The sequence below is a fragment of the Phacochoerus africanus genome, chromosome 3 (genome assembly GCF_016906955.1).
Source record: "Phacochoerus africanus isolate WHEZ1 chromosome 3, ROS_Pafr_v1, whole genome shotgun sequence".
Lineage (NCBI taxonomy): Eukaryota > Metazoa > Chordata > Mammalia > Artiodactyla > Suidae > Phacochoerus > Phacochoerus africanus.
In genome coordinates, this window is record NC_062546.1 from 31,354,776 (window position 1) to 31,376,898 (window position 22,123).

Consider the following 22,123-nt stretch of genomic DNA (forward strand, 5'->3'; position numbering starts at 1 on the left):
AAAGAGCCACCTGTACCTGGCCTGGCCAAGTTGGCCAAGTCGTATTTGCTCACCAGATAACTTGCAATGACAATTAAAAATATTTTTTTTGTGTTGCTTTTTTGTTTTTGTTTTTGGCCATGCCAAAGGCATGCAGAGTTTCCCAGGCCAGGGATCGAACTTGTGTCACAGCACTGACAACGCCCGATCCTTAACTGCTAGGCCACCAGAACATACCTGAAAAAAATGTTTCCTTTTTAAATTGGGGGAAAACTGACACTTTCTAAAAGATACACATCTTACACATCAAGCACAGATGAGAGGAGGCAACACATAGCTCAAATGTGGCCATTTCTAGCATCCCAGGGAATTCCCTCCTGTTCCCTCCTAGTTACCCACACTGTTTTGACCTCTATCATAAAGATTAGTTTCACCTGTTTTTGAGCATCATCTAAATGAAATAATATTCTTTGGTATCTGGCTTTTTGCACTCAGCATAATGAATTTGAGATCCATCATGTTTCTTTTAGCAATAGTTTGTTCTTGTTCATTGCTATGTAGTATTCCATTTATATGGATATATCCCCAAATTGAATTATTCATTCTATTTTGGCTTTTATCTTTGTTTTTTATTTTCTTAAGGGCCATACCTGCAGCATATGGAAGTTCCCAAGCTAGGGGTTGAATCGAAGCTGTAGCTGGGGGCCTATGGCATAGCCACAACAACACGGGATCTGAGCCATGTCTGTGAACTACACTACTGCTTACAGCAACACTAGATCCTTAACCCATTGAGTGAGGCCAGGGATTGAATCTGCATCCTCATGGATCCTAGTCGGGTTTGTTACCGTTGAGCCACAATGGGAACACCCTTCTGGCTTTTAAATTTAAAAAAATTGTGGTGCAGTGGGTTAAGGATTCAGTGTTGTCACTGTAGTGGTCACTGCTGTGGTACAGTTTTGATCACTAGCCAGGGACTGCCACATGCTATGGGTGTGGCCAAAAAAAAATCAAGGTATAACTTATACGCAGTAAAATTCACTCTCTTGCATACATAGTTTGGTGGGTTTTGATGAATGCGGTTTGGTGTCTGCCACCACAATTAAAATATAGAACATTTTCATTCTGCCCTCCATGGATTATTTACAACTATTTCAGATTGTGTTGGGACTATGCCAGGAGTGGAACCACTAGGTTGTGGCATGTATATTTTCCACATAGTTCTCCAAAGTTGCTATACCAGCTTACCTTCTCTCACCAGCAGTGTCTGAGACTTTTGTTGCTCCATATTTTCATCAAAATTGATAAATGTTATTTCTTAACTAGAAAATGTGACTGTTTATAGCAAAGAGCTCTCGTAACTATCAAGTGGCTGAACCTACATGCTGTGATGGAGCAGAGCAGAGGTCCCAGCCCATTTTCTGACTCTCCTACACCAAAATACCTGATCTTAGTCTTAGTTTTTTTCTCAAGTTAGATTTTTTTTTCTTTTTTTGCTTTTTAGGGCTGCACCCTCAGCATATGGAGGTTCCCAGGCTAGGGGTCCAATCAGAGCTACAGCTGCCGGCCTACATCAGAGCCACAGCAACAGAGGATCCAAGCCAGCTGAGTCTGCAACCTACACCACAGCTCAAGGCAATGACGGATCCTTAACCCACCGATCGAGGTCGGGGATTGAACCCGCAACCTCATGGTTCCTACTTGGATTCGTTTCTGCCGCACCACGATGGGAACTCCCTCAAGTCAGATTCTTAGAAAAGTTTAAGTGACTCTTGGGAGTTAACTAACTGTAGGTCACTGGCTTGAATCTGTCCAGTGACAACAGTTCACAACCATTTAGAAATTTAGATTTCTAAAAAGTCTTTATCCCCGGAATTGAACACAGAGGCACCCTATTTTCCAGAAGCAATAAAACTGCTGGTACAGAAATGAAGGATTGTTTATACAAGGAGGTCTATAGCCACATGGAATCTGGAAACAATCAGGAGAGGGAAGTTGAGTAATGGTGGAGGACTTGCTGTGCTGCAGCCTTGAAATTCATGCCTTGAGAGAATGTTGGATGATGAGAAGTTATTCATTCCATTGTTCAAAGAAGACGGTTATGGGACAGAAGGTAAGAAGCATTCCCACCCAACCCACACGGGAGTTTGTGTGGGTGCCAAGCAGTGCTGCTGGGACAGCCTCTGCCCCACCCGGCCCACACCAGCACGCACACCCCTGGGAGGGGCAGTGATGCAGCTGCCAGGCTCTGAGTCAGCGGGGCCTGGGGCAGCGGGAAGGGAAGAGGCCTCACGTGGCTGGGCCTGAGCTGCCTCGTGGGGCCTCCCGGCTCTCAGCCTTGCAGGAAGAGCAGCGTTTGAAAGGACGAATCACACAGTGCCTCGCCCTCCTGGAGCCCAGCCAAGACGTGGAGCCTGGGGCTCCCTGCGGGGAGGGCTCGGGGAGGGGGCGCCTCCTGGGTTGGGATTGGGCATACCTAGGATGGAGTCCATCCAGCCACGTGGGAAGGAAGCTCCCAAGGTTGGATTAGAGTGGGTAAGCTAGGCTGGGGTTATGGCTTCTGGGAGCTGGGGGTGGGAGCTGGCGCAGTCTCTGGTGACTCTGAGGGGATGGGGGTGGGGGGAGCATGGAGAAGGGGGTACAAAAGGAAGGGGCTGAAACAGGCTGAAATTTAAGGACCTGCACCCCTCCCTCAGCACATGTGTAACATCAGGAAAATTACTTGATCTCAGTGCCTCAACTTCCTCATCTGCAAAATGGGGATAGTGAAGCTACTCCTTCAAAGGCTATTGATTGGAGCAAATGAATTGGTGTATATAAATCACAAAGAACAGGGCCTGCTTCACATCAAGGGTCATCCAAGTCTGCTGTGGCTGTTATTACTTAGAACCAGTGAGGGGATTACAAGACCACACAGGTGAAAAGGATAAACCTGAAAACAGTAAAAGAAAGGAGCCAACCTGAGGGTTTGGGCCCTTTCTGCACATGGACATGCCCTTGGGTGACAGGTTACAAGGGAAAAGCCCAGTTGCTGTGTGTAGGAGACAGGAGGCCTACTGCACCAGAGTTAGCAGTTTGGAGGCTGTGGATGGGGGTTGGTGGAGACAGAGGAGGAAGCTGATTGGTGGTCCACATAGGGCAAGCCTGAGGTGCCCCAGGGAGGTGGAGAGGTCAAGGCTTGCCCTACGTCTGTCTCTTTTATTCTAGGGCAACCATACTACTCAACCTCGGCCCATCTGGACTCTCAGTAAAGCAGATCCCTTCTTAGTTTCCTCCTCTACAGTTTGAGAAATGGCTAGATGTTCTTTTCTGGCTTTCTTTCTTTGGGCCACAGCATGCAGAAGTTCCCAGCCCAGGGATTGAACCCATACCACAGCAGCGACCTGAGCCGCTGCAGTAACAATACCAGATCCTTAATCCAATGTGCCACAAGAGAACTCCTGGTTAGATATGGAAGTTTCCAGGCCAGGGATTGAATCAGAGATACAGGCTGCAACCTATGCCGCAGCTGCAGCGACACCAGGTTCTCAACCCACTGTGCCACAGTGGGAACTCCATTCTTATCAGTCTTATCAGACATTCAAAATATCCACTGCCTGGGGCTGGCAGATTCCATCTAATTTCCCTCCCTCATCCAGAAGTAAGGGGTGGCTTAACCCATCTGCCTGAGGTCTCCAAGGTTTGTGAAAAGCATCAAGGGTTTCCAGCTGTAAAAAGCCAACGGGGCTATCTTGAGCAAGTGAGCTCCCTGACCCTGGAGGTGTGTAAGTGGCACCTGAGGGTTGGTCCTGATGTCTGGGAGAAGTAGTGGAGCTTCCCATCATGGGGGCCAGGCTGCCCATCAGTGACTCGGGCCCATGCAGTGGCTTGGGTGGATGGGGGGAAGGAGCCTACTGTCTAAATTGAGTCAGTATCAGTCACCATGTGCATTCGGGTTGTGGGCATCAAGGGGGAGTGGAAGAGGCCAACATTGTGGGGCAGGCCTCACCCTGACATGGGGTAGAGAACAATGGAGGCTGGGAGTGTGTGGAAGGGGCCAATAAGAGGGGCTTCAGGCAGAACCCCCAACTCAGAGGACCACTGAGAAGAGCAGAGCTGGGGAGTGGGGCAATGGGCACCTCTGCCCACAGCCAGAGGAGGGGGAGGGGACACAACGGAAAGGTGTGGCCCTTGGTCCCATCTAGGCAGGCAAATCCAGCCAGCTGCTTCTTTCAAGCTCCTGTATTTTTTGGTAGCACTTTGTTTAATTTTACTTTTCTCCCTGCTTTGTTTCTCTCTCTCTCTCTTTCTCTCTCTCTCTCACACACACACACACAACACACACACACACACTCTGCTCACAGACCCCTCTTCACTTATTGTGTGCCTGGCCCCGCCACAATCTCTAGGGTAACTGCTATAAAAGCCTGGCACACGCGAACATGCACATACCAGGAAGCAGAAGGTCTGCCTGTCCACCCCCGCCTCCTTCTGAGCTGCCATCAGACCAGAAGTCCCCGCCTGCTTTCCAGTGCTGACCCAGGCCTCTCTGACTCCTCCTATCCTGCCTCTGCATTAGTCTTTGTCAACATCGAGTGATTTACGGAATGCTTACTGTGTGTCAGGCTCCACTCTGACCACTTCGCACGCTGCCTCACTTAACTCACTCGAGGTAGGCTGCATGTAGCAGAAACCCCACAGACAGCGGTTTAACAAAATAAACATGTGCTCCTCACTCAGCAAGAAGTCCTGGCAGCATCCTGGGGAACCCAGGCTCCTTCCTGCCTCGCTGTCCTCAGCACATTGCATTTGACCTTGGGGGTACAAGTTGGCTGAAGGCTGCCGAATATTGGGACTGGAACCCATCTGCCCCACTTATTAGGACACCACCTCCATCTGGATCCCCCACTGACCACCAGAGTAGCAGCTCAGGCCAGCTTCTCACTGCTGTCCCCTCCATGTACCTCACATGTAGCATGGGGCCTGGAGTGGACTCACTGCCAGAGGAGTGGACAGAGGCTGAAATACTTTGTTCCAGATGCCAGGTGGCCCCCAGCAACCAGTGCCCTCTGCCAGCTCTTTGCTATAATCAGCTGGCAGACACAGATCCTGACTGAGAGTGATAGGGACCAGGGACCAGGAACTGAGCCAGCATCATCGCAGCTTCGTGGCTGAGGCCCCTCCACTTACAAATGTGTTTATTTATTGGTCCTATGGTCCAAAATGCCCATACGCCCCAGCAAGCTCCCAGGCCACCTCTTCTAGCCTCCCTTCATGGCCCCTATGCCCAGGTCCTACAGCCAAAGGGGCCCAGACTGCATTCCAGGGTCCCTGCCTGGGCTCCCCTGCCCTACCTTTCATTTCTTCAGTCACCCAGGAGTGTTAGCGCCAGGCCTGCCCTGTGCACACCCCTCTAGAGTGAAACTGGGCCCCACAGCCAGGGTGTGCCCCATGGGAGACAGCAGCACCATGGGCAGACCCTCACCATGGGCATAAAAAGGGCAGTGGAATCCTAATGGGCAGTCCAGGAAGGAAGGCTTCCCCTCAGTTTGGTCTGAGCACATTGTGAAGGGATAATAAAGGGGAGGAAAGGGCAGGCCACACCTAGGGAACAGCAAGTGTGGGGCTCTGAGGCACAGAACACCTCTGGGGAGGTTGCAGCAGTTCACATGCCAGGAGGTAAAAGGATTATGTGCGTAGAGGTGGGGGGTGGGGGCCAGGCAGGCAATGAGGCCCAGGCAAGTCTGGCAGGGCCCCAAACACCTCCAACCCAAGCCTCCAGTTGGGAAGTGCCTACAGTGCCCCTTTCAGACTTAAGGTATAAGTCCCTTTGCTGGTGTTTTTATGTTTTTGGCCATGCCTGAGGCATGCATAAGTTCCCAGAGCCAGGGGTGGAACATGGACCACAGCTCTAACCAGAGCCAAAGCAGTGACAATGCCTGATCCTTAACCCACTGAGCCACGAGGGAACTCCCTTTCACTGTACTTTAGATGGCCTCCCTCAAAAAGGGGACAAGGGAAGAGCTTGTTAGAGGTGGGAGTGTAAAAGGAAAAACTAATCAGCCTACTAACCGCTATGGGGCTTCACTGGGGCCCGAAAAAGTGACTGACCTGCCAGGGATACATAGCTTGTGACAGCATTGGGACCAGAGTTTTAATTGTCCCACTTTATACGGAGCCCTAGTCTTAACCCACCGCAGGAACCTACAACCCAGAAGGCCCCTCCAACCCAATTTCCTAATATGCATATTTCCTCCCAAGTCTTCATTCCCGGGGGTAAAGCCCAGCAACCTGAATTTTAACGGGCGGCCCGCCTGTGATTTCCAGGGACACTGGCCAATTTGAGAACCCGTCCCCGCACCTTCACATCCACCCCTCTTCCGGAGGATCCACGCGTCGGGTCGCAGCGCCCCCTTGAGGCCGCCTTGGGAAATGGCCTGGGACTCGGCTGGTCCGGGCTTCGAGGGGCAACACTGCGTACCCAGTCAGCTAGTGACCAGCCTGGGCCGCACCGTGAACTCTGAGCGAGGGGCTTCTGGCCAGACTGTGAAAGCCGCCCACGCCCGAGATCCAGGCGCCAGACGGCGGCCTACCCCTTTGGCCCGGAGCTCAGCTTGGGACCTAAGGTCCCGCCCACCCTAAGAGCGTCACGCTCGGGCGCGCCCCCGCTACAGGCGAGCGCTGGCGCCCAGGGGCCACGTAGCCGCCATTGCTCCCCCGTAGCTGAGGTAAGTGTCCTGTTGGTGGGAGTTCGCGGGCACGGAAGTAAAGGTGAGCACCACGCCTCGAGGACAGCCGCCCGGGGTTGCAAAGCACACTCAGTCCGGAGCGCTCCCCTTAGGCATGGCTAACTGCGGAAAGCAACTACAACCCCCCAAATGCACTGCGCCTCAGGATTGCGCGAGGCAGTGACGTAAAGGACCTTGGCCTTCACCATTTCTCTTTGGTGAGCGGCGGGGGGCGGGAGGGGGTGTCGGTGAAAGCGGTGGCGAAGGCTGATGACGTATTCTTGCGGATAGAGGGTCAGCCGAGGTCAGCGTCAGGTCTGCGGGACCCAGTTTTACCAATTTAAACTGACGATCTGTTTATCTTTAGCTACAGATGTCTGCTTACTGTCTACCCACCGCTTTTCAATCCTGGGCTGGTCACTGAGTTACTATTATTATTACTATTTTATTATTTCGTGATCTTTAATTTTTTATGATCACACTTCCGGTGTATGAAAACTCCCTGGCTAGGGATGAATCTGAGCCGCAGCTGCAACTTATACCGCTGTAGCGGTAGCGCAGGGTCCTTTAATCTACTGTGCTGGGCCGAAGATCGGACCTGCTCCTCTGCAGCCACTGGAGACCTCTGCAGTTGGATGCTTAACCCATGCCACAGTGGAAGCTTCTTGTGATCTTTTGACATGATCTCAAGCTTATAGATAATTTCAATACTTTTTTTCTTTTGGCTGCCCCAAAGCTTTTGGAGTTTCCTGACCGTGATCAGATTGGAGTAGCAGTTTCAACTTACACAGCAGCTGTGGCAGTGCTGGATCCTTAAACCTACTGAGCTGGGGGCTGGGATGCAACCTGTGTCCTAGTGCTGCAGGGATGCTGTGGATCCCATTGTGCCACAGGGGGAACTCCTCAAGACTCTTCTTATAAAGAACTTCCACATATGCTTATTCAACTAAGTTAGTTGCAGATATGATGCCCCTTTACCTCTATATTTAGAGGCACCTCACTGTGTATTTTCTAAAAACAATACAATAAATGCTATCTATGATGATAATAGCATTATTATTTCTTTAACCCTTTTTCATGTAATACTCGTGAACAATTTTGGAAGACTCAACTTTGGTTTACATTCAAAATCAGTAACATTGATCAGGACTATTATCGAACCTGTTAAATGCCTCCAGTTGTCCTAATAATAATGCCCTATATTGAAACTGCTCTATTTTCCACCTGGGATCCCATCCATCCCAAACTGCAGCCCAGCTTGTGGTTTGACTGTCCTATCTTCTTGGCCTCCTTCAGTCTGGAGCAGCTCCCCAGTGTCCCTTGACTCTGATGACTGACAGTTTTGAAGATTCCTGGTCAGTTTTATGTAGAATTGGGTTTGGGTTTGTCTAAGAGTTCTTTGCAGTACCCTGTTGTGGGCAGAGGTGCTGCTTGTTCAGGGGCTGGGCATGTATCTTGGGCGAACATAGAGGAGCAGTGATCAGCCTCCAGACAGGTTCCCAGACCTAGCTTAGCCAGACCCTTTCTGTGATTGCTTTCCCTGCTGAGGTTTCATGCTCGTCTCACTGAGGTCTCTGGCTTCCTTGCAGTGTCCCTCCCAGAGCCATGGTCCACGCCTTCCTCATCCACACCTTGCGGGCCCCGAAAGCTGAGGAGGGCCTCTGCCGAGTGCTCTACTCCTGTGTCTTTGGTGCCGAGGAGTCACCTGATGACCTACAGCCACACGGTGCTGAGAGGGACAGGCTCCTCCGAAAGGAACAGATTTTGGCTGTGGCCAGGTAACCACACAGTAAGGCCCCACCCCAGGCCTTCGTTGAACACACACCAATCGTGATAGGTTTTCTGGGGGGAAAAAGAAAAACAGGAGGACTAAGAAGCAGAGAGAAAGTTTTAAAGTAGCACTTTCAAAGAGTCGTCCATTGAGTTCCGGTCACGGCGCAGCAAAAACAAATCTGTCTAGGAACCATGAGATTGTGGGTTCGATCCCTGGCCTCACTCGTGGGTTAAGGATCCGGCGTTGCCATGAGCTGTGGTGTAGGTTGCAGAGGTGGCTTGGATCTGGTGTTGCTGTGGCTCTGGTCAGCAGCAACAGCTCTGATTAGACCCCTGGCCTGAGAACCTCCATATGCCATGAGTACGGCCCTAAAAAGACAAAAGACCAAAAAAACCAAAGTTCAGTCTTCCACAATTGTTCACAAGTATTACATGAAAAAGGGTTAAAGAAATAATAATGCTATTATCATCATAGATAGCATTTATTGAGCCTGTATATGCTATGCATTCATGTTCTCAGCACTTCATGTATATGAACTCAATTTATCTTTGAAACAGTGTTTTGAGAATGGTACATTATCCCCACCTTACAAGGTGTGTGAACTGAACTACAGAGAGTTTAACCTGCCCAAGGTTAATGTAGCTAGAAAATGAAAGAGCTGGGATTCAAGTGTTGGCAGTACAGATTAAATATGCTTTGCAGGGCAGGACTTTTCCCGGCCCTTAGGGTGCCTTTAAGCCTTATGAATCTCTTAAGGAAGAGAGAGAATGTGGTATATGGGAATCTGTGCCAAGAAAAGAGCCTCCCAAAAGCCTGGGACCCACTGAGCACAGTTGGGAAACATGTTCCAGGTGGCATAGCTGGTATTAGACCTTCCCATCCCAGACCCAAACCCAAACCGAACCAGCAGATGCCAGAATCTCCTGGCCCTCTCTGTTCTGGGCGGGGGGTTATCACTGCAGGGCAGCCCTACATATGGCCCGAATTGGAAGGTGATTCATGAGAGATCAGAGAGTGATTTCAAAAGCCTGGATGGGGAGTTCCCGTCGTGGCGCAGTGGTTAACGAGTCCAACTAGGAACCATGAGGTTGCGGGTTCGGTCCCTGCCCTTGTTCAGTGGGTTAAGGATCTGGTGTTGCCGTGAGCTGTGGTGTAGGTCGCAGACGCGGCTCGGATCCTGCGTTGCTGTGGCTCTGGCATAGGCCGGCGGCTACAGCTCCGATTAGACCCCTAGCCTGGGAACCTCCATATGCCGCAGGAGCAGCCCAAGAAATAGCAAAAAGACAAAAAGACAAAAAAAAAAAAAAAGCCTGGATGGGAGTTCCCTTTGTGGCTCAGACGTTAACGAACCCGACTAGTATCCATGAGGACACGGGTCCGATCCTGGCCTCACTCAGTGGGTTAAGGATCCAGCATTGCTGCGAGCTGTGGTATAGGTTGCACACATGGCTTGGATCCCACCTTGCTATGGCTGTGGTGTAGGCTGGCAGATATAGCTCCAGTTTGACCCCTACCCTGGGAACCTCCGTATGCCGAGGGTTTGGTCCTAAAAAGACAAAAACAAAAACAAACAAACAAAAAAACCCAAAAATTAAAAGCCTGGATGTCCAAATGGAAGACTTTTCTTTCTTTCTCTCTCTCTTTTTACTTTGTAGGGCTGCACCCTCAGCATGTGGAGGTTCCCAGGCTAGGGGTCGAATCAGAGCTACAGCTGCCACCCTATGCCATAACCACAGCAGTGCAGGATCCAAGCCTCATCTGTAACCTAACACCACAGCTCAGGGCAACATCAGATCCTTAACGCGCTGAGCGAGGCCGGGGATCAGACCCACAACTTCATGGTTACTAGTGGATTTGTTTCCACTGCACCACAATAGGAACTCTGGTTTTTCTTTTTTATTTACAGAGAGCTGCGAGATGGGATGAGGGTGGAGAGGTTGGATGTGGCTTTTACTCTGCTGCTTATCTCTTACTGAAATATTGAAGAGGCCTCTGTGAAGCAGTATGTAGAAGCAGGATCTTCTTCTGCCAGTGCCCTTTCCCAGCCCAGGGAGCAGTTTTCAAAACTTGCCTTCTCATGGCCACAAGGAGTGGAAAAATTCAGGGCCTGGAGGCTGGTGCCTGGATTCCCATTGGGCTCTTGCTCCCAGCTCTGTGGCTCTGGGCAGGCCATGTAAATTTTTTTTTTTTTTGTCTTTTTAGGGCTGCACCTGCGGCATATGGAGGTTCCCAGGCTAAGGATCTAATTGGAGTTGTAGCTGCTGGCCTACACCACAGCCACAGCCACGCCAGATCCGAGCCACGTCTGCAACCTACACCACAGTTCACGGCAACTCCAGATCCGTAACCCACTGAGTGAGGCCAGGGATCAAACCCCAAACACCTCATGGTTCCTAGTTAGATTCGTTTCTGATGCGCCACGACGGGAACTCCAGGTCATTTAGTTTTTTGGGGCTTAGTTTCTACATCTAGTTATGGGGACAGTGGCAGCTCCCAACTCCAGGGGTAATCCTGAGGATGACAGAAATCAGTGACCCACCTATTCTTCTCCGCAGGCAGGTGGAGTCCATGTGCCAGCTGCAACAGCAGGCATGTGGCCGGCCCTCTGTGGACCTGCAGCCCCAGTCTTCGGATGAACCGGTGCCCCTACATGAGGCCCCATGTGGAGCCTTCTGCCTGGCGGCAGGGGACCCTTTCCAGGAGCCTCGGACAGTGGTGTGGCTAGGGGTGCTCTCATTAGGCTTTGCCCTGGTGCTAGATGCCCACGAGAACCTGCTGCTGGCAGAGAGCACGCTCCGACTGCTGGCACGCCTTCTCTTTGACCACCTCCGGCTGCTGGTCCCTGGTGCCAACCTCCTGCTGCGTGCTGACCGCATCGAGGGCATCCTTGCCCGCTTCCTGCCCCATGGTCAGCTGCTCTTCCTCAATGACCAGTTTGTCCAGGGTCTGGAGAAGGAATTCAGTGCTGCCTGTCCCCGCTGACCTCTTCCTGGGCTGGGACTTCCCACCAGGGCAAGGAGGGAAGACGGGAATGGATGGACACACAACTAGGTAGAGGTTGGCACCCACCTCCTTCCCAGCCTGTGCCCAGCTTTGGAGTGCTGCTGCATGTAGGACAAATGGATGGGACAAGCTGGCAGAAAAGGGGGCCGGGGAGAGGCTGGAGGGGAGGAGTCACAGAACATCCTGTGCCTAGAGCTGCCTCATGACTTACTCAGACTGCCGCAGTGGGCCATCCCTGCTCGTCCTTGACCCCACACTCTCCCATCCCTGCCGGCCAACCCCCAGCAATCTGCCAGCCACTAATGCTGGGGCAGTAAGGAGCGGCCACTTGGAACTCAGCCCACTTTCTTCTTCCAACCCGTCGTCATTGTAGCACAAAAGGCATCTCAGATTTCTAGGGTCAGGGAGCTGGCCTCTGCCTTTGCACCTACTTAGGCACCATCATTAAAGATTTTTATTTTTTATTTTTATTTTTTGTCTTTAGGGCCACACTCGCAGCATATGGAGGTTCCCAGGCTAGGGGTCAAATTGGAGCTGGGCCGATGGCCTATACCACAGACACAGCAACTCCAGATCTGCACTATGTCTGTGACCCACACCACAGCTCATGGCAATGCCAGATCCTTAACCCACTGAGTGAGGCCAGGGATCAGACCTGCACCCTCATTGTTGCTAGTCAGATTCGTTTCCGCTGAAGCACGACAGGAACTCCATCATTAAGGATTTTGTTGGTGAAGGTCTGCTTGGTGTCCAGCCCCACCACGGTTCACAAAGATGTTAACGTTCAGCAGAAGGGCTCCATAGCCCCTTTTGGGCCCGGCCCACACCCACCGGCAGCCTTGAGATAATCATGGGCTTACTTTATCTGGGGGGAGAGAAAGCGGTGTCAGGTGGGTGTAAGAGGTCCAGTGCTGTCATTCTCATTTGGAATTAAAAGCCTCAAGTCTGTGATTTCACCCTCCATTTCTGTCAGTTTGACAAATGCACATGTGCTCATGTGAGAAAGTGCCTCTTTGGCCCTGAGCTGGATGTCAGTTTGGTCAGGTATGACCCCAAGAAGCTTCTTCTTTTTTTTTTTTTTTTGTCTTTTTGCCATTTCTTGGGCCGCTCCCGTAGCATATGGAGGTTCCCAAGCTAGGGGTCAAATCGGAGCTGTAGCTGCCAGCCTACGCCAGAGCCACAGCAGCGCGGGATCCGAGCCGTGTCTGCAACCTACACCACAGCTCACGGCAACGCCGGATCCTTAACCCACTGAGCAAGGGCAGGGATCGAACCCGCAGCCTCAGGGTTCCTAGTGGGATTCGTTAACCACTGCACCACGATGGGAACTTCTCCACGACAACTTCTTAGGCTTACTTTATACCTTCATTGAGCCTGCCTTGGATCTGACACTCTGCTAGGTGCTATACAGGGTACACGGCGACTTGCTAGGATTTTAATTGGGGTTGCAGTGAATAGATGCAGATGAAGTTGGGAAGAAATGACACCTTGACAGTATTGAGTCTTTTATCCATGAACAGGGAATATTTCGCCACTTACTTAGTTCTTCTTTGATTTCTTTTTTCTTTTTTGGGCTATGCCTATGGCATACAGAAGTTCCTGGCCAAGGATTGAACCCGTGCCACATTTGTAACCAGAGCCAGAGCAGTAACAATTGTAGATCCCTAACTCACTAAGCCATGAGGGAACTCCTTTGATTTCTTTCATCAGAGGTTTTTTTTTTGCCGTACCCATGGCATATGGAAGTTCCTGGACCAGGGATCAAATCTGATTTGTAGCTGTGACCTATGCCACAGCTGCAGCAATGCTGGATCCTTAACCCACTGTGCTACAGTGGGAAGTCCTATATCTTGTTAGCTTTATACCTAAGTATTTCATTTTGGGGGATGTTAATGTAAATGGTAGTTTTTTTGGGGTCTTTTAGGGCCACACCTGCAGCATATGGAAGTTCCGAGGCTAGGGCTCCAATCAGAGCTTTAGCTGCCAGGCTACGCCACAGCCACAGCAACACCAGATCCAAGCTGTGTCTTCAACCTACACCACAGCTCACAGCATTGCTGGATCCTTAACTCACTGAATGAGGCCAGGGATTGAACCTGTGTCCTCATGGATACTAGTTGGATTTGTTACTGCTGAGCCACAGCAGGACCTCTGGTAATGTATTTTTAAAATTATTATTGAAGTACAGTTGATGTGCAATGGGATAGTTTCTGATTCAGTTGTATGTATATATACATACTCTTTTTCAAATCTTTTCTGTTGTGGTTTATTACAGATACTGAATATAGTTCTCTGTGCTATACAGTAGGATCTTGCTGTTTATCTATTTTATATATAGTAGTTTGTATTTGCTAATCCCAAACTCCTGATTTATCCCTCCTCCACCCCCTTCCCCTTTGGTAACCATAAGTTTGTTCTCTGTGAGTCTGTTTCTGTTTTATAAGTAAGTTCATTTGTGTCATACTTTAGATTCCACATATAAGTGATAACATATGGTATTTGTCTTTCTTTTTCTGGCTACTTCACTTTGTATGATAATCCCTACATGCAATCAACTATAATGGAAAAAGTAAAAATCATGAAATTAAAAAAATAAAAATAAAAGCTATGGAATTCTAAATGAAAGGCAAATAAAATCTGTAGGTCCTTTTATACTGCTGCAAATGGCATTATTTCATTCTTGTTTTATGGCTGAGTAGTATTCCATTGGGTATATATATACTACATCATTTTTATTTTTGGCCATGCCTACAGCATAAGGAATTTCCCGGGCCAGGGAGCAAACCCGTGCCACAGCAGTGACAATGCCAGATCCCTAACGTGCTGTGCCCCAAGGGAATGCCTGGGGTAATGTGTTTTTTAATTCTAAATTCTACTTGGTCATTGTTGGTATAGAGGAAAGTGAATGACTTGAATATTAACCTTACATCCTGTAACCTTGCTCTGATTGTTTGTTAGTTCCAAGAGTTTTTGTTTGATTCTTTCAAATTTTCTATAGACAGTCATGTCATCTACAGAGTTTTATTTCTTCCTTTCCAATTTACTTAACATTGTATTTCTTTTCCTTGTTGTATTGCATTAATTAGGACTTTCAGTACAATGTTGAAAAGGAGTGTTGTGATGAGACATCCTTGCCTTGTTCTTTTTTTTCTTTTGGCTGCACCCGTGGCATATGGAAGTTCCCAGGCCAAGGATTGAATATGAGCTGGAGCTGTGACATCTGGACATCTGAAGCAATGCTGGATCCTTAACCCGCTGTGCTGGGCTGAACCAGCGCCTCCACAGAAACAAGCTGGGTTATTAACCCACTGCACCACAGGGGGAACTCCATCCTTGCCTTGCTCTTGATCTTAGTGAGAAAGCTTCAAGTTTCTCCCCATTAAGTATGATGTTGTTTCTAGGTTTTTGTAGATGTTCTTTATCAGGTTGAGGAAATTCCTTTCTTTTTTTTTTAATCCTTTTTTTTTTTTTGTCTTTTTAGGGCTGTACCCACAGCATATGGAGCTTCCCAGGCTAGGGGTCTAATCAGAGCTGTAGCTGCTGGCCTACGCCAGAGCCACAGCAACTCAGGATCTGAGCCGCGTCTGCGACCTACACCACAGCTCACGGCAACACCAGATCCTTAACCCACTGAGTGAGGCCAGGGATCGAACCCGCAACCTCATGGTTCCTAGCCGGATTCACTAACCACTGAGCCATGACAGGAACTCTCAGGAAGTTCCTTTCTATTTCTAGTTTGCTGAGAGTTTTTATCATGAATGGGTGTTGGATTTTGTCAATTACTTTTCCTGTATCTATTGATATGATCATGTGATTTTTCTTCTTCAGTCTGTTGGTGTGACGTATTAAGTAATTTTCAAATGTTGAACCAGCTCTGCATACCTGGGATAAATCTCACTTGGTGATGCTATATGATTCTTTATGCACTGTTGGATTCTATTTGCTAATATTTTGTTGAGGATTTTTCCATCTATGTTTGTGAGTGATACTGATCTGCAGTTTTCTTATATGCCTTTGATTTTGGTAAATGAGAATGCTGGCCTCTTGGATTGAGTTGGGACATGTTTCCTCTCCTTCTTTACCTTCAGGAAAAGATTTTAGCAAATTGGTATATTTTCTTCCCTAAATGTTTGGTCAACTACCAGCGAACCCATTTAGGCCAGGCTTGAATTTTTTAAATGTTTATTTTTTTTAATTAAATTTTATTTTCTAAGTAGCTGACATAGTTTAGAAATTAAAATGATAAAAAACATTTTTACTGAAAAGCTTGGTCTTGCCTCTGTCCTCATCCACCCTGTTCCCCCCTCCCCATGCCCTGATGGATAATAGCTTTCTGGTTTCCTACATCTTTCTATCTCTCTTTATACAAATACAAGCAAGTATGAACGTGTATTTTTATTTTACCTTCTGCTCACATTGTTTTCTTACATAATAGGCTGCCTACTATATATAGGGTTCTGGACTTGTTTGTTTTACTTAGCAGTGTATCCTGGAGATCTTTTTATAGCAGTACATAGCATTCTTTTTTTTTTTATTCTTATCCATTGCATAGCTATATTATAGTTCATTTAGCAAACCAAAAAGCTACTGTGAAATAGCTCCCATTTACAAAAAGGTGCTTAGAACTATATAATGAGTATTTAAGAACCAGCATCTAAGAAAAAAACAAACAAACCAGCATTAATTCATTAATTTCTGCTTTTATTTTCATTAAGTCATTCCTTCTGTTTTTATTTGGTTTATCTATATAACTCTTCAAGGGTGCTTATTAGTTCTTCTGTTTTTAATCTTTTTTAAAAAATTGGCATTAGTGTTTAAATGATGAATTTTCCTCTGACCATTGCTTTGGCTATATCCTATAGGTTCTGATATGTAGTGTTTTCACTATTGATATTTTCTAGAAAATATGCAGTTTCTTTTTTTTTTTCTTTTTGATTTCCTATTTCTGTAAAACTTCCTTTTCTTTTTTTTGGCCATTCCCAAGGCATGCAGAAATTCCTGGGCTCGAACCCATGCCACAGCAGTGACAATGCTGGATCCTTAACCACTAGGCCACCAGGGAACTCTGTAAAACTTTTTAAGAACAATGTCCCTGAGTTCTTGTATGTTCAGAAACATTTTTTGGAGCTGTATACTTGCTCTTTTTTGCCCGGGTGCCCCGAAGATTCTTTATTTTCTAATAATATTAATAGAATATATCTTTTAGTATAAACATGGTATTTTTTTCCAAACATAGATTGAAATCCTTTTTGTATTTCAGAAACATTTTCCTGAATCATATATATATATATATATATATATACATACTTTTTTTTTTTTTTTGCTTTTCAGGGCTGCACCTTCGGCATATGGAGTTTCCCAGGCTAGGGGTTGAATTAGAGCTACAGCTGCCGGCCTACACCACAGCCACAGCAAGAGCAACACCAGATCCAACCTACACCACAGCTCTCTGCATCGCCAGATCCTTAACCCACTGAGCAAGGCCAGGGAACGAACCTGCAACCTCATAGTTCCTAGTCGGATTCGTTTCCGTTGCACCACAACAAGAACTCCTGAATCATATTTTTAAACAGCTAATGTATTTCATTGTTTTTGTTCCCATCAGGGATTCCAATTATGCACTACTTGGTCCTCCTTTGCCTGTCATCCATAGCTATCTCCCCCCATAACCCAATCCTTTTAATTTGGCAGACCCCAGAAAGCACAGAAAAGGAAAAATCACTTCCTGAAGATGAATCTCTTATTTCAACAAGGCAGGAACTGCATCGCAATGGACCCACTGGAGTCAGTTTAGCTTAACCTAGGAGATATCCTGCAGGCTACAGATTTCATGAGGCTTACCTATATGACCCAGATCTCTGCCTTCTGGGTGGTTCTAAGTCTTCCATCCCTGTGGAGCTGGCCCATCCTTTAGTGTTCCAATCCCAGTTGCTTGAGCCCTCATCCTTCCTGAAGTGAGCCACTTGGTACTGCCCCAGCACATCACGTGTCTCCTTGGCATCATTTGTTTTCTTTTCTTTTTCTTTTTTTGGCTGCCCTGTGCATGTGGAGTTCCTGGGCCAGTTTGCTTAACCCACTGAGTGAGGCCAGGGATCTAACTAACCTGTGTCCCCACACTGGTTGAATTCTAGTTGGGTTCTTAACCTGCTGATCCACAACAGGAACTCCTTCGCCACAGTTAAGGGTTTTTTATTTATTTATTTATTTATTTATTTATTTATTTTTATTTTTATGGCTGCACCTGTGGCATTCCCAGGCCAGGGGACGAATCAGAGCTGCAGCTGCAGCTTATACCAGGAGCCACAGCAACAGTGGATCCACGCTGCACCTGTGACCCATGCAGATCCTTAACCCGCTGAGCGAGGCTAGGGATCTAACCCATATCCACACAGAGAAAATGTCTGGTCCTTAACCCACTGAGCCACAATGGGAACTCCTTACCTTTTTTCCTCTTTCTTGGCCGCCCAAGGAATATGGAGTTCCCAGGCCAGGGATCAGATCCGACTTGCTGTTGCAATCTGCGCCGAAGCCGTGGGATCCTTTAACTTACCGCCCTGGGCAGGGAATTGAACCTGTGTCCTGGTACTGCAGAGGCACTGACTCCCATTTTGCCACAGTGGGAACTCCCTTAACCATTAAAAACATTTCTTTTTTTCTTTCTACAGCAGCCATTTTTTAATGTGCACTTTAGTGGCATTAAGTATACTCACAAAATTGTATCTATTTTCAGGTTTTCATCACTGGAAACGTACTCTGTACCCATTGAGCATTCCCTGTGCTCTGTGCTCTCTGGTCTTCAGCACCCTCATTTCTTTCCTGTTGATACTGAATGGTTTAGGGCTCTGCCCACCACGAACTTGGTTCTATGCCTATCTCTTGATGGCATAGCTGTGCCCAATTAAAAAAGAGAAAGAAAAAGACTATTCCAGGGCTACATCTTGAGCAGCTCAAAGCACATATTCAATTCTGCTTTGAAATCACAAACTCTTATGGGACATGATTAAATTCTCAGGCAAGACTTCTTTCCCCACTAATATATATGGTAAGTTAAAGAGGACTACAAAGGAGTTCCCATCGTAGTGCAGCAGAAACAAACCTGACTAGGAACCATGAAGTTGTGGTTCAATCCCTGGCCTCGCTCCATGGGTTAAGGATCCAGCGTTGCAGTGAGCTGTGGTATAGGTCCGATTCGACCCCTAGACTGGGAACCTCCATATGCCACAGGTGCAGCTCTAAAAAGAAAAAAGAAAGAAAAAAGACCACAGAAAAATATGTCCTTCCAGAGATGAATCATATATATTTCCCTTAAGAGGCAGGTATTAATTTTTAACACCTTTCTTCACCCCACTCCCATTACATGTGTTTATTTATATGCTGTATAGTTTAATGTTTCTTTTTTCTTTTTTTTTTTTGTCTCTTTCTAAGACCGCACCTGCAACACATGGAGGTTCCCAAGCTAGGGGTCTAATCAGAGCTGTAGCCACCAGCCTATGCCAGAGCCACAGCAACACCAGATCCGAGCTGCCTCTGCAACCTATACCACAGCTCACGGCAACGCCAGATCCTTAACCCACTGAGCGAGGCCAGGGATCGAACCTGCAACCTCATGGTTCCTAGTCAGATTCGTTAACCACTGAGGCACGATAGGAACTCCTAGTTTAATGTTTCTTTTTCCCATCAGATTATAACCTCCAGGGGGATTTATATTGTGGCTCTCATTTTCTACATTATACTTAACACCTGGCGCACACCTGGCACGTAGCAGCCATCCCATGTATATTGGATGAATGAATACATGAATGAATAGGTGGTTTGTAGGAGACCCCTTGGGGCCGGAGATTCTGCAGCATCACCGTGTAACAACTTTTTCTTTCTCCTGTGAAGCAGTGAGAAACAGCAGACTGTCTGTTGTCTCTCAAGGTTGGTACTGCCCAGGATCACAAGTCTTTCCCAGATGATAAGCTGCTTGTTACAGCAAAGGAAACATCATGTAGCATCTGCAAGTTTCTTGCTGCAAGGCCCCTGTATTCTGAAGTTAAACAGCCTTGCTTTCTACATTTCTATTCATGAGAAGGAGTGATCTTTCCCCTCAGTGTTCTGAAAGAGGTTAAAGTTATGACTGGCTGTTAGCACAGGCCTGTGATTTCTGCCCCTGGGAAAGGTGAGTAAAAAAGTGGTTGAGGAGTTCCCCCTGTGGCACAGTGGGTGAAGAATCCGACTGCAGTGTCTCAGGTTGCTGTGGAGGTTTGATCTCCTTCTCGACACAGTGTGTTGAGGGATCTGGTGATGCCACAGCCTTGGTGTGGGTTGAAGCTGCGGCTGGGGTTTATTCCTTGGCTCAGGAACTTCCATGTGCCATGGATGTGGCCATAAGAAAAAAAAAAGAGAGAGGGAGTTCTGTTGTGGTGCAGCGGAAATGAATCCAACTAGTATCCTTGAGGATGTGGGTTCAATCCCCGGCCTCACTTATTGGGTCAGGGATCCGGCATTGCCACGAGCTGTGGTGTAGGTCACAGACTTGGCTCGGATCCTGCATTGCTATGGCTGTCGTGTAGGCTGGCAGCTACAGCTCTGATTGGACCCCTAGCCTGGGAACCTCCATATGCTTCTGGTCTGGCCCTAACAAGGGGGGGGGGGAATGGGGAAAATAGTAAATCTATGGTGGAGAAACTGGTTGTTCACTTTGACTACTGGTGAATCCCTTTATCAAGTAGTCAAAGTGAACATCCCCAGTAATAAGCCCATCCTAGGCTGTCAGTTCCCAACAGACAGCCTGGCCCCAAATCATCAACCCACAAAATTGTGAGCGAAATAAATTGTTGCTATTTTACTCTGTTACTTTTGTGGGAAGCTTTTTTACTCAGCAAAAGCCAGCTGGTACATCTGGCTCCCTCTACCTCCTTATAGACTGCTTTCGTATATTGGGCAGAGGATGGAAAGTTAAAAAAAAAAAAACTACATTTCCCAGAACCCTTTGCACTTAGAGTTATGTCTATTAAGGTCTGACAACTAGATGCCCCACCAGAGATTGGGGGAGGGGGCAGAGGCCATCTTCCTGCTGTCACTTCTCCTGACATTTAGGACACAAAGATGTGAGGGTCTAGAGCCAGTGTCAGCATATTCTTCCATCAGCCAGATGTTGAGACAGCCATGTGGCGCTGGGGGTGGCAGCAGTGCAGTGGCCTCACTTCTGACCATGGTTATGGTGATGTGCTCTTGAACTCGGTTACTCCAGTGGCAGCTTTCTGACAACTCCTCTAGACTTTCTCACCATTTTGCAACCAACTAATTCCTTGCATGAAATTCCTTCCTGTGAAAAAAAGTGACCATGTCAAGTGTTGGTAAAGAAGAAGACTGGACTGGAGCACCTGGAGCCATCAATATACTGCTGGTAGTAATGTAAAGTGGTGCAACTACTTTGGAGAGTTGTTTGGAAGCTGCTAATAAAGCTAAACATCTCTATTGTCCAGCAATTTCTATTTATTTATTTATTTATTTATTTTGCTTTTTAGGGCCACACCCACAGCATATGGAGCTTCCCAGGCCAGGGGTCCAATCAGAGCTACAGCTACTGGCCTATGCCACAGCTACAGCAACATGGGATCCGAGGTGCGTCTGTGACCTACATCATAGCTCAGGGCAATGCTGGGTCCTTCACCCACTGAGCGAGGCCAGGGATCAAACCTGCAACCTCATGGTTCCTAGTCAGATTCGTTTCTGCTGCGCACGATGGAACTCCAGCAATTTCTATGTTAAAAAATTAAAAATTTTTTTTTGTCTTCATAGGGCTGTACCTGCAGCATGTGGAAGTTCCCAGGCTAGGGGTCCAATCAGAGCTGTAGCTGCCAGCCTACACCGAAGTCACAGCAACATAGGATCCGAGCCACATCTGTGACATATACCACCGCTCATGGCTGCCAGATACTTAACTCACTGAGCGAGGCCAGGGATCAAACCTGCAGCCACATGGACCCTAGTTTAATGAACTCCATTAAAATTTTATTTTTTATTTTGGGCCATGCTCATGGCATGGGGAAGTTCCTGGGCCAGGGATTGAACTTCTGTCACAGCAGTGACCTGAGCTGCTGCAGTGACAACACTAAATCCTTAACCTGCTACACCACAAGGGAACTCGGGGTCAGAGCTGCATCTTCAACCTACACCGCAGCTCATGGCAACACCGAATCACTAACTCACTAGGATTACGAACCCAAATCCTCATGGATACTAGTTGGGTTCTTAACCACTGAGCCACAATGGGAACTCATAGCAATTGTTTTTCTTTCTTTTTTTTGTCTTTTTTTGTTGTTGTTGTTGTTATTGTTGTTGTTGTTGTTGTTATTGTTGTTGTTGTTGTTGTTGCTATTTCTTGGGCCGCTCCCGTGGCATATGGCGGTTCCCAGGCTAGGGGTTGAATCGGAGCTGTAGCCACCGGCCTACGCCAGAGCCACAGCAACGCGGGATCCGAGCCGCGTCTGCAACCTACACCACAGCTCAGGGCAACGCCGGATCGTTAACCCACTGAGCAAGGGCAGGGACCAAACCCGCAACCTCATGGTTCCTAGTCAGATTCGTTAACCACTGCGCCACGACGGGAACTCCCCTGTTTTTCTTTTTAAGGCTGAATCTGCAGCACATGGAAGTTCCTGGGTTGGGGTTG

The 22,123-nt window shown here is 47.8% G+C and overlaps 1 protein-coding gene across 5 annotated transcripts; it reads left to right on the top strand.

Moving 5' to 3' along the window:
- Nucleotides 1-1,749: 1,749 nt before the first annotated feature.
- AP5S1 (adaptor related protein complex 5 subunit sigma 1) lies at nucleotides 1,750-12,001 on the top strand. 5 transcript variants are annotated; one of them, XM_047771538.1, is made up of 4 exons: nucleotides 2,441-2,514; nucleotides 6,286-6,686; nucleotides 8,276-8,464; nucleotides 11,016-11,999. In XM_047771538.1, the coding sequence occupies exons 3-4, from the start codon at nucleotides 8,292-8,294 to the stop codon at nucleotides 11,440-11,442; spliced, it is 600 nt and encodes a 199-aa protein (XP_047627494.1). In that variant the 5' UTR covers nucleotides 2,441-2,514; nucleotides 6,286-6,686; nucleotides 8,276-8,291; the 3' UTR covers nucleotides 11,443-11,999. The 5 variants fall into 5 exon arrangements, with proteins under 5 accessions (XP_047627498.1, XP_047627494.1, XP_047627497.1 ...); XM_047771542.1 differs by lacking the exons at nucleotides 2,441-2,514; nucleotides 6,286-6,686 and adding an exon at nucleotides 1,750-2,092 and having other exon boundaries at nucleotides 11,016-12,001; XM_047771541.1 differs by lacking the exon at nucleotides 6,286-6,686 and having other exon boundaries at nucleotides 2,442-2,514; nucleotides 11,016-12,001.
- The last annotated feature ends 10,122 nt before the right edge of the window (nucleotides 12,002-22,123 follow it).

Coding starts and splice junctions, on each gene's coding strand:
- AP5S1 (XM_047771537.1), top strand. CDS start 8,016: ATGACTGACAGTTTTGAAGATTCCTG. Junction 8,042..8,275: donor GACAGTTTTGAAGATTCCTG/GTCAGTTTTATG, acceptor GCTTCCTTGCAG/TGTCCCTCCCAGAGCCATGG. Junction 8,465..11,015: donor CAGATTTTGGCTGTGGCCAG/GTAACCACACAG, acceptor TCTTCTCCGCAG/GCAGGTGGAGTCCATGTGCC.